This window comes from Colossoma macropomum, unplaced genomic scaffold (assembly GCF_904425465.1).
Source record: "Colossoma macropomum unplaced genomic scaffold, Colossoma_macropomum, whole genome shotgun sequence".
Taxonomy (NCBI): domain Eukaryota; kingdom Metazoa; phylum Chordata; class Actinopteri; order Characiformes; family Serrasalmidae; genus Colossoma; species Colossoma macropomum.
The window spans coordinates 16,962,820-16,977,453 of NW_023494796.1; the positions used below are offsets into that span (position 1 = coordinate 16,962,820).

General features: G+C 39.5%; 1 protein-coding gene across 1 annotated transcript in view; it reads left to right on the plus strand.

Moving 5' to 3' along the window:
• The first annotated feature begins 222 nt into the window (after positions 1-222).
• The window catches only part of ecpas (Ecm29 proteasome adaptor and scaffold), a 44,714-nt gene continuing 30,302 nt past the window's right edge, over positions 223-14,634 (plus strand). Inside the window, exons 1-16 of the mRNA XM_036582973.1 lie at positions 223-285; positions 1,849-1,979; positions 4,204-4,320; positions 5,415-5,533; positions 5,800-5,946; positions 6,534-6,705; positions 7,883-8,022; positions 8,121-8,199; positions 9,048-9,167; positions 9,426-9,511; positions 11,372-11,447; positions 12,002-12,051; positions 12,208-12,274; positions 12,791-12,913; positions 13,361-13,464; positions 13,583-13,706. Coding sequence (XP_036438866.1) covers positions 264-285; positions 1,849-1,979; positions 4,204-4,320; positions 5,415-5,533; positions 5,800-5,946; positions 6,534-6,705; positions 7,883-8,022; positions 8,121-8,199; positions 9,048-9,167; positions 9,426-9,511; positions 11,372-11,447; positions 12,002-12,051; positions 12,208-12,274; positions 12,791-12,913; positions 13,361-13,464; positions 13,583-13,706 — 1,677 coding nt within the window. The 5' untranslated portion in view covers positions 223-263. The remainder of the gene's footprint in view (positions 286-1,848; positions 1,980-4,203; positions 4,321-5,414; positions 5,534-5,799; positions 5,947-6,533; positions 6,706-7,882; positions 8,023-8,120; positions 8,200-9,047; positions 9,168-9,425; positions 9,512-11,371; positions 11,448-12,001; positions 12,052-12,207; positions 12,275-12,790; positions 12,914-13,360; positions 13,465-13,582; positions 13,707-14,634) is intronic.

The window sequence follows — 14,634 nt, forward strand, 5'->3', positions numbered from 1 at the left end:
GTATGAATGGGAAAATGACATGATGTAGCACTTTCCAAAATAAAAGTTCGTGTGAATTTCTGGTAAAAACTGTGTGTGAAATTATCACATTGAAAGACAATCCAGTACACGAACGTTCGAATTTAACTTAATATTAGAACAACTAATAAAATTACGTATTTATAAAATATATAGTTATGTAAAACGCATACCGGGATATTTTGTATGTGTGTGTGTGGGTGTGTGTTTGTGTGTCTCCACTGCTGAACTGACTTCACTCCAACATGGCTGCACAGGACGAGCTCAGTAAGTTTGGCCACATATTTGTAAGATTATTTACACTGAACTGACCTCGTTTCGTGTCCTCTTATGTTAAAGCCAGATATTTTGTGAAAACGAAGGCCAACATGTTTTTATTCATTTAACTACACGTTATTGATACGGCCGCGTTGTGAGGTTTAAAGCTAGCTGGGCAGGGAGCTAGCCGGCTGCTGCTCAGTGCTTACACAGGCCCAATGCACAGTCATGCTCCGAAATGAAAGTGAGCTTTTCTCGTCAGATTTGAGCGATTTAAAATTCGCCACATGTATGAAGTGCTTTATTAATGTCCCCCGTTTGTTTGGGGTTCAGTGTCATTTGCAGTTAGTGAGTGAAATGAGGTAACGTTATGCCCTGATGGGCCCTGCCTCTGACAGGCTGCGCTGCTGAAGTTTGTTAGCTGCCAGGCTAACTGAGCAGCCCAGGCAGCCAGACGGCTGTTATTCCACATTAACTACCTCCAAAACTGTCACTTCTAAACCGCTGTTTTAGTCACTGGGCTGTCAGTGTGATCAGACGGTGAAGCAGCGACAGACACTTTACTGAATGTACAGATTAATACAAGCAGCTACTGAAGTGTTCAGCTATATTCATTCATTTTACTTGCCAGTTAAATGCAAGTCAGTCACAGTAACTGTAGTCTTGCTCTTTTTCATCAGCAAATGTGTAAACATGTCTCACTTTTTTCTTTTTCTTTATCTGTGTATCTCTCTCTCTCTGTCTCGCTGTCTCCATCTCTCTCTCTCTCTCTGTCTCGCTGTCTCCATCTCTTTATCTCTCTCTCCACCTCTCACTCTCCTTATCTCTCCATCTCCCTCCCTCCCTCCCTCCTCCCTCCTCCCTCCCTCCTCCCTCCCTCCTTCCCTCCCTCCCCCCTCCCTCCTTCCTTCCCTCCCTCCTCCTTCCCTCCCTCCCTCCCTCCTTCCCTCCCTCCCTCCCTCCCTCCCTCCCTCCCTCCTCCCTCCTTCCCTCCTTCCCTCCTCCCTCCCTCCCTCCCTCCCTCCCTCCCTCCTCCCTCCCTCCCTCCCTCCCTCCCTCCCTCCCTCCCTCCTTCCCTCCCTCCCTCCCTCCTTCCCTCCCTCCCTCCCTCCCTCCCTCCTTCCCTCCCTCCCTCCCTCCCTCCCTCCCTCCCTCCCTCCTTCCCTCCCTCCCTCCCTCCTCCCTCCCTCCTTCCCTCCCTCCCTCCCCTCCCTCCCTCCCCTCCCTCCTCCTTCCCTCCCTCCCTCCTTCCTCCCTCCCTCCCTCCCTCCTTCCCTCCCTCCCTCCTTTTCTCTCTTCCATCCTCCCTCCCTCCTTTTCTCCTTCTTTTTCTCCCTCCCTTTCTCCCTCCCTTCCTCCCGCTTTCTCCCTCCTTTCCCCCCCTTGTTCTCTCTCTCTCTCTCTCTCTCTCTCTCTCTCTCTCTGTCTCTCTCTCTCTCTCTCTCTCTCTCTTTCTGTTTCATTTTCTCTCTCTCACTCTCTCTGTCTCTCTCTCTCTCTCTCTGTTTCATTTTCTCTCTCTCACTCTCTCTCTGTCTCACTCTCTCTCCCTCTCTCTCCCTCTGCTTCCAGATCAGCTGGAACGCGTGTTCCTGCGTTTAGGTCATGCAGAAACAGATGAACAGTTGCAGGACATCATATCCAAATTCCTGCCCCCTGTTCTGCTCAAACTCTCCAGTGCTCAGGAGGGTGTCCGCAAAAAAGTAAGTGCATGTTTGTCTGTAGGAAAAACAAATGAATAACAATATTTCAGACATCAAGTAACGTATTTGTAACCATTTCATGCAACAGAAAAGAAAAATCAGGGGAATTCCTCTCTAAGTGGGATAGAGATCTGAGCTCATTCATCAGTTAGTCATTAAATGCGATGTGCAGTTAAATTGTCAAACTCTAGCTGATTTTAAAAGAAGTGCATTAACTAGCCTTGTTACATTAGTTATCTTGAATCGAGGAGCGCTGCAGTGGAGAGGAGCAGGTTTTGATCCGTATCAGGAAAGCACTGATGTACAGCTCAAAGTAAAGTACATTTCATAGTTTTGATCCCCCGCTCCTCATCTGTCTTTACAGCAGTCTCTGTAGCACAGTGACGAGGAGTGCATGTTTGTGTTGTTGAAGTCTTTTTGGCTGGATTGAGCTGTAGCTGAATGTCCTTTAAAGCCAGACATACACTGACTGTGTGTACCTGCCAATCCGATTAAATACATTCCAACTATAGGTTTAAGACTGAGGTGTTTATATGCTCACTCTATTCAGCAGTCTAATGGAAAATCTCCTTTTACATGCACACTACAAGTAATCAGATCTAAAATTTCACGCATGCCTAGGGTACCTCAATGGAGATGTTACCATGACAACGAGGATCACATGAGTCCAGTCAGAGTGAGACGAGCAGCAGTAAGCACTGCTTGTGTTTTAATTACTTTAAAATGATGTCAGACTCAGAAAAACGTACTTCACATGTTCTTATTAAAGAAGGGCGAGAGGAAGACGTCATGTTCTGAAACACATAAGCTGGACACCCGTCCCACCACCTTCTTTCAAAGCTCAAAGTATAAACTTCGTCTACATATTCTTTTCCAATTGAGCTATTAGTTGGATTATTAACGTACTATTAGCTGCATGTAAACGTGGCTACTGTGCAATTTTAGAAATCTTGTTCTTTGGTGACTTGCACAATACAAAAACGCTCGGTCCATACATGTTGCGTGAAACGAAGCTGAACAGCTCTGTCTACAGAAAATTTCAAATGAAACTTTTTCAATATAACACGCTGCGCACCAAGTACTGAGCGAATACACTGAGAACCTGAGCTACAGCAGCTTGGCTAACCACACTGCACTGAAATATACATGGCAGGACAATACAGCCTATTTTGCTCTCACTGCTAGCTTCAGTGTTATGTTCATTAGTGTGGCAGTGTACACCTGGCTTACATCACATGATATCAGCTGGTATCGGATGTTAATATCGGTGTCTTTTTCTCAGGCTGAGTATGAGTAAATGTATTGGTTTCGGTGCATATTTTTAATATTTTTTGTATATTAATGATTCTTCAATTTGATCAAACATATTGTAATTTAGGCTTCAGTTGTTTAGGCTTAAAAGAGACCATTCTTCCAAATATTAAATAGGGAAACAAATATCAATGGAATGAATGAATCACTGAGTATTCAAATAATTCAGGGCTAGTCCTAGTTGTATTACTGACCCCCATATATCTCATTAAAGGAGAATTCCCCTAATTAAAAAAAATTGCCTTTTATTTTAGCGCCAATGTTAAGTGATCAGTGTTGTTAACACAGGCCGCACGTGCAAAGTGGCAGAGCGTCCCAGATGCCGCAGTGAAGCAGCGCAGTATTTAGAGAATGGACCTGGTGTTGATTTTTTTCAGTGTAGCAAAATACACTGAAATAAGCCATGAAAATTAAACAGAAGACCATATAAAAACAAAATACTAGTGAAACATTCCGTTCTGCAAACAGATTCCCCAGTTGGTCTACCAGGCTTGAATCTTTGGCCTAATCACAAGTCACAATGCTGTCCAGGATAAACAAATATACCAAAATATATAGTTTGCCACTCCTGCCTCTTTCGCTACTTCTACCGCTCTGCATGAACGTGTTCACAAATTACATGATGAAATTATTAAAATTTTGTTATAATAATATATTAGTACCGTTTTGGTGTTATATTTTACTGTGAGGGAGCTTTTAGAGGCATTAAACTCTTCTGACGTTTCCTATCACCACCACTGACTCTCTAAGTTTACCTAGAAAAGAGCATGTCATATCAAATCATGCTGAATGTCTCTGTTTATATCTAAAGTATTTAAGCATGCAGCAATTATGAAAATTGGTGGAATTCCCCTGAAAGGGCTTCCCTTCTAAAGTGATTTAAAATTTGCTGTCATGATCTTGCTCTATCCAGGTAATGGAACTGCTCGTTCACGTCAATAAAAGGATCAAGAGCAGACCCAAGATTCAGTTGCCTGTGGAGACGCTACTAGTGCAATACCAGGACCCAGCAGCCGCCTCATTTGTCACAGTATGTATAAACTAACTGTCCAGCTGCTAAATGCTTATCATAGCATCTTCTTTTTGGAGAAGATGCTAACATTCTCATCTATTAATTATACATTATTGCTACTTTAAACACATATATGCAGCATATGCAGAATGTGGTCATTTCTTTCAACATCTCAGTCCTGCACCAGTCTTTCCCAACTCTTTTTATTGTAAACAGATACTTCCTACGTTGGGACAGTATGTTTAATGCAAATTAAAACAGAAAGCAGTGATTTATAAATCTACTTTAACCTAAATTTGGGAAAAAAACAGTACAAAGACAACATATGTAATGTATTTCTTATCAACAGCATTGTTTTTATTTTTTTTTTGTAAATATACGCCAGTTTCTTGTTCAAGGGGTAAAATGGGATTGGGCCTAGGAATACCCTAAACAGGTGACTTAATCATGCTTGGGTATAAAAGGAGCATCCACAAAGACCTAGTTCTTTATGAGCAAGGATTTGTCGAAGCAGTTTTCGATTAACGTTCCTCATTGAGTTATTGCAAGGATATTAGGTATTTCACCCTTTATGGTGCAAAATGTTATCAACAGATTCAGGGGATCCAGAGAAATATCTGTACATAAAGGGCAAGGCTGAAGGCTACACCTGAATGCCCATGATGTTCGACCCCTCAGATCAAGTACTGGCGTGTCTCTGTGATGGATATCACCACATGGGCTCAAATACTTTAAGAAACCATTGCCAATAAACATTGTCCATCACTGCGTCCACAAATCCAAGTCAGGACTGTACTGTGCACCGTCATGTCCAAAAATGCTGCCGACTTCTCTGGACTCTTAACTTGAATGGACAGATGCACAGTGCAACGGTTTTTGGGAATTTGTGGCAGGCATCAAATTTGAAATGAACATATATTTACAAAAAACAGTGACAATCGTAAGTTAAAACATTTATTATTACTGTATTTAATTGGATACAAGTAAACAGAGTTTACCAATTATTGCTTTTTGTTTTTATTAGTATTTTACATACAGTCCCAACTTGTTGTTTGGAACTGGGCTTGTATTGTTTTAGTCCTGTTTTCACTGACTAGTGTATTTACTTGCAGAACTTTACTATAATCTACATAAAAATGGGCTACCCAAGACTGGACGTGGCCAAACAGTGTGAACTGGCTCCTACATTGCTTACGGCGATGGAGGGCAAACCAGAACCTCAGCAAGACAGGTGAGTCTGACCTTCAGGAGTTCATGTGCCTAATTGAACGAATTAGATCGATATTTCTGCGGACCATAAAATTTGCACACATTACCCCTTCCTTAAATGTGGTTGATTAACCAAGACACATTTTCTTGTTGGTCCAACACTGCACAGAATTCAGGCTTCCAGATGGCTGCTGCTGCTCCTGCTAATTTCAGATATGTGGCATTATTTTGCCTTCAAGTAGGATTTCACAGATTTTTTTTTTTAGATTTTTCTTGTTTCTTTTCCAGCTTGATGCATTTGCTGATTCCTACGCTGTACCACATGAAGTATCCCACAGAGCCAACTAAAGCATCGCCCTTCGTTCTCACCGAGAAGCCCAAGACGGTCCACCAGCTGCTGGAGTTCATGCTTGATGTCCTCCTAATGCCTTATGGGTATTTCTTTTAAGTTTTCCCCTCCATTTTTTCCACAGGCTAGGTCATCACTGTTTACACTGTGCTACAAGCTGAGAGGGTTACAGGGGAATTTCACAGATTTGTTAAAATGTCGGCACAATTAAAAAGATTTATACATAGTCATTCAGAGTAATTTGACCAAACCGAATACTGAACAAATTTGGTAGCAAAGCAGTTACATAAAAAGATCCTCTGTGTGTAAATATTGTAAAGATATTTAAAAGTTTTTAAAACTTTGTACTTTATAAGAAGTGTTACTGCCCTTTTTTAACAATAGCTAAAGGCCATGCAACCTTAAAATGCGCATTAGATTATAATAATATGTTCAAAATGAAATAGTTCATCAAAATATATTTGATACGTTTTTGTTGACTGGACTAATCATTATTTGCTAAGCATTTAAAGGTCGACATTCTTTTATCTGGACCTTTGTAAGCATAAAATTTGAGGCAGCTTCCCAAGTGTAATTGATTCATCCTGCTTTGTAGGGTCATTGCCTTATGATCTATGATTTTGAATTCATTTTGGCTACCAGCTATAAAAAGGGCCTTTTCCTGCCTGTACAGTTTTGTGTTGAATGAACCACCCAGTCGTCCAGCTCCTTCCTCGCCGCAAGGCGCTGTGGCAGGAGCAGCAGCAGCAGGACAGAACCTCCCTCAGCCTCCTCCTGGGATGAGCCTGTATGCTGTCAAAAGGGTGATTGGAGAGGCTCAGTGGAGCCCTGAACAGCTGGAGCAGGTGAGGGGATTAGTACAGGCTTTGTTTGGGATAAACTGTCTGTGAAGGATATGATGGCTTGTTCATGCATAGTTGGGAAATCCACAAGCTGCAATGCAAAAAAAGGTATCTTGTTAAGTAAAATCTTAAATCTAGTCAATAAATCTAATATTTCTCCTGTTTGGATTGTTGTAAGCTTATTTCAAGATAGTTAACTTATTTCTAGATGTTTTTACATGTTTTAAGTCATTTTGTTGAGTAAATTTACCTCGCTATATTGGTAGATAATTTTGCTTGTTTTAGGAAATGTTCCTGAAACCAGCAAAATGATCTGCCAATATAGTGAGAGAATTTCTCTTGATAAAATTGCCTAAAACAGGTAAAAATGTCTACAAATAAGCTAGATAATCTTATAATAAGTACACAACCATCTCAGAATAATAAATTTTACAAAGATCGACTAGATTTAAGATAATATCACTTGACGATACTATTTTTTGTAGCATGTATGAACAAGTGCGAGAGGCTATAATCATGAAGGTGTAGGAGCTGTTGGCTTTATATATGATATGATACATATATACTCATCGGTTGGAACATGCAGCCATTGTGGCTCTCACTGGACGTCAGTAATGAAAATTGGAAACTGATTTTTTTTATGGAAATCATATGATTTTCATATTAAGGTTCACATGAACAATGCATTCACCAATGTTACTGCATTATTGTAATAAATATATCACTGTTGTCGGAGCAAAATGTTGTATCTCCATTTTTGTAATTTTTCTGTTTTTGAAAATGTCTCTTGCTCTTTACATTGTTTCATGATGAATGGACCACAATGACTCGGTTTCACTGACTTACATTAAAAGTAAAGTATGCTTTTTATCATTTTGGAGACGAGGTTTTGTTCCTACAGCAGCGATATTCAGATGCATTCATTCACCTGGTTTTTAGGGCTGCCCGCAGTTGGCCTCTAAGGATGTTTGGCCCCCCCAGAAAGTTACTGTAACCCCACCCCCTCGTCCAAGAAGAGAGCAAATTAATTCTTATTTTCTTTTTAAAATTGATGTTCAGTAATAACCAACAGTGCCCTTAGGACCCTCAAGACAAAAAACAAAAACTAGGCACCTCTGATTCAGTTCTGCTGCTCTTTGTGAATGTGTTAGGGTTTTTAATGTTTCTGTTTCCTCTGCAGTGTAAGCTAGGGATTGTGAAGTTCATTGAGGCGCAGCAGGTACCTGAAGTGGAGACAGTCGTCCACCTGGTCGTCGCCTCCAGTGACACCAGGCACAGCGTTGCCACGGCAGCCGACCTGGAGCTGAAAAGCAAGCAGAGGTACTGTGCTTTAAAATGGGATGGCAAGTATGGACATTATGTATGAAGTAACGTATCATCTAATGTGTGCTGTTTTTTTGTGTTTTTTTTTTAAATAGTATCATTGACTGGAACAATCCACTTATAATCAATAAGATGTTCAGAGTTTACCTAGGCGACATTCCCCTCAAAACAAAGGTATGTTTCTTGTTAATGTCAAATAGCTTGTCAAGATCTGGGAGTGTCCTGGTAACTATGGTTGAGTTTAAGAAATGTTTCAGTAAAAACTCACGTTGAGCCTGTTTTCCAGATGTAGTTGATCAACCAAGATGTGTTTGGAGTCCAAATTTTGTTTCCTTAGATTAGAACTGGAGCTGCGAGGCTAATTTTGCTAGCAAGCACTAGAACTCAGTAATCACCGAAATAACTCAAATCGATTCTTTAAAAATACATCTACAAAATTTGTCAGCACGCTGAAACCACATCCAGCCCTTCATTAAGGTCATGCAGACTTGCCCATGTAGCTTAGAGCACAATATGATTTGTTGTAAGCTATAAAAAAGTAAAAACAGAGGACCGTGTTCCTCTGTATTGAACAAATACTGATTCTAGATCAGCACTGCTGCTCCTGAGGTTTGTCTATTCGGTCAATGTTGTCTAAAGTGGTTGTCCTCAGTTTTGTTCATTTTTACAGCTCATATAAAGTCATTCTATGTCCTAAACCGCAAAGACAAGCATGCATGACATTAATGAAGACTCGGATGTGGTTTGAGCAGGCCGAGAGAAGTTTTGTGGGTATACTTTTGGGTTATTTGGGTGACCATTGAGTTCTAGTGTTTGTTAGCAATGTCAGCCTCACAGCTCCAGAAAAATTTGGGCTCCAAACACGCCTTGGGTGAACAACTACATCTGGAGTAAGTGGAAAATTGTGATTTGATTTTTTACCAGACCCTTCTTTTAAAATATGCCTCAATTGGCTCTTGTTGTGATCTCTCAAATCCATTTTAGACATTGCTAGTTTATCCATTTATTTAATTTTTACCCAGGGTGCTGCGGTAAAGCGAGAGCTGAAGCATGAGCCGGTTAGCACCAGAGTAAAGATGAAGATTCTGCCTCACCTTCTCCGCTCAAGACTCGCAGCAGAGTGTTTCCCTGCAAACATCCAGGTAAGTGAGAGAATAATCTCAGCCTCAGATGATCTCCTCAAACGGAAACGGAGCGTGTAATATCACACAAAGCTGGGTGCAGCTGTCAGGATTTTGTCAGTTGTGATCGGATTAGCTATCCGCACATCCGCATATGTCACAAAATTTTCACACAATGTACGGGGCAGCTGCTGAGCGTAAATTAATCGAATGTGATAATTGTTATCAATTTTAATCATAGTATTTGTTCGTCTTAATGTATGTGTCTCTGTATTTCAGGTTGTCTATGATGGTCTGTTTGGAGCCAACACCAACAACAAACTCCTGTCTCTCACTCTACAGTTTGTGCACCATATTTGTGTTGTGTAAGTGTTGCTAATATGGTTAGAATTTTCCAGCTACTTTGGAAAATGCATCCCATGAATGCTCAGGCAGAGATGGCCATGAATATAGCCGTGTAGTCTTCTACAGTGTTAAGCATTTTTCAGCCTGTATCAAAAATAGGGTTACAGTTTTAAAACGTCCTTTAAATAACCAAATACATGAGGCTTTCTCATCCTAGAGAAGAACCGTATAACCATATCCCGATGAGCCCGGTGTTGTGTGAACGTTCTACCTGGCAACATAATATTTTTTGCTTTACTTTTTTCATTTATAGTAAACAGTAGTAAGGCATCGTGTAAATACGTACATATAACAATCAGAGTTTACATATATAATACACAAACCAGTTAATGTTTATAAGTTAGGGTGTGTACATATCCATTTGTAATAGTATCTTTTTCATTAACAGTAATATCATTTTGTCAAGTTCATTGTGTTGAACCGCTGCTCTGTGTGCTACCTTGTTTTCTATCACTGCAGAAAATATTCACAAGACTTCATTTCTTGACTGATTCACTGTGTTTTTCCAAGCAACCATGTGAGCTCATTCAGTTTTTGGCTTGGTTAGACCACATTCTTACATGTCAAATAAACCCAACAACAGCATTTAGAAATCACATTATGAAAAGAAAAGTATATAAGATATGTTATGTTTTTGCATCAGCCTGAAAGGGTTAACCAAGCAAACAACTCATCCATTAAAATGGTTCTTTGAGTCGACACGTTTGTAGCTATAACCATTACGTTTACTAAGAAAACCCTTTAATAATCTTTTTTTAACAGTCTATAAAAATAAGACAGTAGAATAAGAATAGTAGTGTTAGTAATTATTGTAGTAGTACAAACCCAGTCCAAAAAAAGTTGTGATGGTATGTGCTTAGTAAACTTTGTTTGAATTGAATTAAACCTTACTTTTTTTCCCATACTAAATTGAAAAAGGTACAAAAATGCAGTATTTTATTATTTCTTACCTTAAGAAAGTCTTTGTATTTTGTAAATATGTGCTCATTCCAAATTTGATGCCTGGATCTGGTGACAGGAGCACATTTACCTCTGTGTTACATCACTTTTTCTTTTAACAGCACTTTAATTGTTTGAAGACTCATCCAGCTGCACCTTCATTGTCATATTTTGAGTTTAATAATGTGCCACGTTTTCAATGAGTGCGTTTACATGCACTTAATAATCCAAGAAGCTGCAGAAAATCAGATTTTGTCAGTAATCCGATCAACGTGTTTATGTGAACTTGAGTCATTAGATAATGGGGAAACTCCGGGTCTACATGAGTCAGGCAGTAATTGGATTTATGCGTTATAACCAGCCAAAAAAACTCACAGAAGGAGACATGACGTAAATGTAATGTAAAACTCAAACTTCATGCCGCGGCTTCTAGATGGGAGTATGCTGTTTACACGACCCTTTGAATAATCAGTTAACAGCAGAAATATGATTATCAGATTATTGAGTGCATGTATACACACTCAATGAGAAACAGTTCTGGATTGCAGGAAGGCCAGTCTTGGCACCCGCACTCTCTGATTACTCAGAGAAAAGACAATGACTTAAAGGCAGCATATGTTGCTCCAGAATGTGTTCAGTGTTAATGGTGCTTTCACAAATGTGCAAGTTACTCACTAATACCCCATACCAACACCATGACAAACCATCATGACTTCAGAATAATACCGTGGATAGTCCTTTACTTCTTTGGCACGTATAAAACGACGTCCATTATTTCCATAAACAGTCTGAAAGGTGGACCCTTCAGATTACAATATATGTTTATAGCTGTGTATCAGTCCATTTCAGATGAGCTCATTCTAGATGTTTTTGCTTTGTAGGTGCCCTGATACTAACAAGCCACTGGGTCTGATGCTGCTGAATGGCCTCACCAAGCTGATCAATGAGTACAAGGAGGTAGAATCTTCAGTATACTCATATCAGTATTGTTTATTTATTTTTCATTGTTCAGAACCTCCATTTAAGGGCCCCATATCCTACATTTTATTATAATTCACTTTTCTTCAATGTACTATATACTACATTTTTCCTAATTCATTTTATACTTGACTCTGTTTATCGCTTGGCTTTTGTTGCAGTGCTGTTAAGATTAATATGTGTAAATGAACTCTCTTGTGATTGGCTGCCCCGTATTGTTGCCTCGTTCCAAAAGCAGTCCGGGCTGAAACACTCCCAGTAACTTCAGTGTGAATGAGAGGGGCTAAACTGCTTAACCCTTAAAAAAAAAAAAGAAAAACCCTGATCTCTCAAAATATATTAGTTTTGCAGTTTAGTTTCAGCATATAGACTGAGGAGTCACCTGTACATTTTGAAGCTCTTGACAACATCTTTACAGATTACTTCTGTCTTTTATTTTAAAAGAAGCAAGAGCAATTCAGTTTTTCATAATATTCAAAAGAAAATTACTGAATGAAATGTTAAAAGTCTAATATATTCATTTTATTCTTCAGGATCCTAAATTATTGTCTGTGGCCTACTCAGCTGTTGGAAAGCTTTCAAGGTAATCTATGGTTTATTTAATTTATTAATTTGGCTAGGACAGAAAAAAAACAGTATGTACAGTCATAACTTTTTTGATTTTGATAACTGGCACATGAACCACTCTCATTTTTCTCCTTATTCAAACCTCTCATCTGTCGCTGTATGTCACATCTAGCCGAATGCCACAGCTCTTCACTAAAGACATAGCTCTGGTCCAGCAGTTCTTTGAATCCATGTGCAAGGTGAGTCCATTTATACCACTACAGAGCAACAGTGAATTGTTTTCTTTCACCTAACATGACAGTTTAATGTGAGTCATACCCAGACTAGAGGCATTATCCATATAGTATGGCAGGGTTTACTGTTTCCTGGTTGATCAGTCATAACTACCTTATAATTTAAAGCTGTATTTATGATGTCTCACCCAAATGCATGCAAATGACCTGGAGTATTTTTCCCTATAACCCAGTCTATCTCAGTTACCCCAAAATGTCCTGCTCATACTTTAAGGCTTTTGATTGTGATTAGATACAGTCGTATGCAAACACTGGTGAAATAACATGTTTTGTTGCATTTAACATATTAATAAAAATAGATAAAAGCTAAAATGTACGATAACTGTTGCCAGATATGTACTGTTTTGTTTCCTTAATGTTAGATTTAGGAAATAAACAGTAATTGTGCATTAAAAACTCCAGACTTTTGCCTACTTTTGCATACTTTTTAAACCGATGTCTGTCTCCACTTTCTCTTAACAGGAGGAAGCTGATGTGCGATTGGCTATTCAGGAGGCTTTATCTATGATGGTCAGTGCATACATCAACCTGCAGGGGGCTCTCCTCAACCTAATGGAGGCACTGGTGGCGGCTTACATTGGAAAGGTTTGTCAAATCAGTCGGTTGCCCTTGTTGACCGATCTTGATTAGTTGATAAGTTGCTTGTGATTGATGATGTTGAAATAGCGCTATTTCATAAAAAGCATAATTACTGTACAGGGCACCAATTGAGTGAGTAGAATCAGTAGTTTTGGTTAGCTTTTTTTTGAGTTTGAGGTGGGCAGTATGGTAAAAATCTTGATACTTGAACATGTGTTGATACATGATGCTTATTATAGTAGTAATTTTCTTTTTTTTAAAGGTACTCTTCTAAAAGTACTCATATAATCAGAAAGACATACTGGGATGTAATTTATCACGATAAAATATAGTCGTATTGTCAGCCTCTAGTATCGAGTATCCTATTATGTAGCAAAATTAATTTATGCGTGTGTAATGTTTTATTTGAGAATTTGATTTGATACATACTAATGACACCATATTCTACTGTAGCCTGAGGTGCAGGTGCGTCAGGTGGCGATGAAGTTTGCCAGCAGTGTGTTTGCACCTGATCATGTGCCCTCCAGATACCTGTTGCTCCTGGCAGCGGGAGACCCGTAAGTTGATATATGAAAGATTAATATTTGTATTAATTCTCATATTATAATATTTGTATGAATTATTTTGTATTTAGTTCTCATAGCCTTTCTAATTATCTTGTATGTGTGCTTATAGTCGTGAAGAGGTGTGTGGAGAGGCCCGCCGTACTCTGAGATCACTCTCGTCTAAGAGGACAGAGAAAGAGGGATCCAAGCCCATGCCGTCCTTTCCCGAGATGGTCAGCTACATCCAGGAGAAGGTACAGCCAGACAGAGTAAAGTTTAAAAAAAAAAATAAATAACAGACAGTTCTGATGGCCTTTTTATTTTCTCATATGTACAGACATATAATCCATAAAAACACCAGTTACTGAAAAGATGCAAAGTCATTTCCACTATTAAGGCAAATCAGGTATCCCCAATTGGGCCAGTATCACTTCAACTCTTAAGTAGTACAGTCAAAATTCTTACTTTTTCTCCTGGACCCTTTTTTCTTCGCATTCACCTCCATCATACTGTTTGTGGCTGGTAGCCTAGTGTTAGTAGAGATGAGCCTGTAACCGGAAGGTGGGTTCATATCTCAGAACTGACTTTGTATACCTGGTTGTGCCCTTGTGCAAGGCACTTAATCCCCCGCTGGCCCAGGTGGGGCTACTCTGCTGGGGACACTGGGCTGCTCCCAGCCTGAGTGTAGTTAGACCGCAAAATGACTAATTTCCTTTCAGTAAAGTACATCTGTGAAGTTCATAGCATACTGAGTTTCAAGCTCATGTGCATATTGAGAAGTAGTCTTTGTTTTTGGTTCCGTCCACACAAAAATCTTAAAATATTCACTAGTATTAATCTAAATAAACATTAAAAGCGTGTTGCCCTTTGTAAACAGTATGATTATTTTAAGCCAGTCAATTGTTTAAGGTGGAAATTAGTTTAAAACAGCTGTAGCATGTGAGTGCTTTGACTGATTCAAACAAAACTTGACAAAGTATATTTTATAGGATTAAAATGAAGCCTCCAGATTTAGGGGAAGTTTTGTCAATAGAGGGTGGAAATGTGTGCAAATAAGTACCTCGATGATGTATCTGCCTTCTCTGCTAAACTGTGTAACCTCAGTTAGCAACTGGCAGGCCTCATAAAAACAAGGATACACTCAGTGGCCACTTTATTCTAATAAATTCTAATACTGGTAGG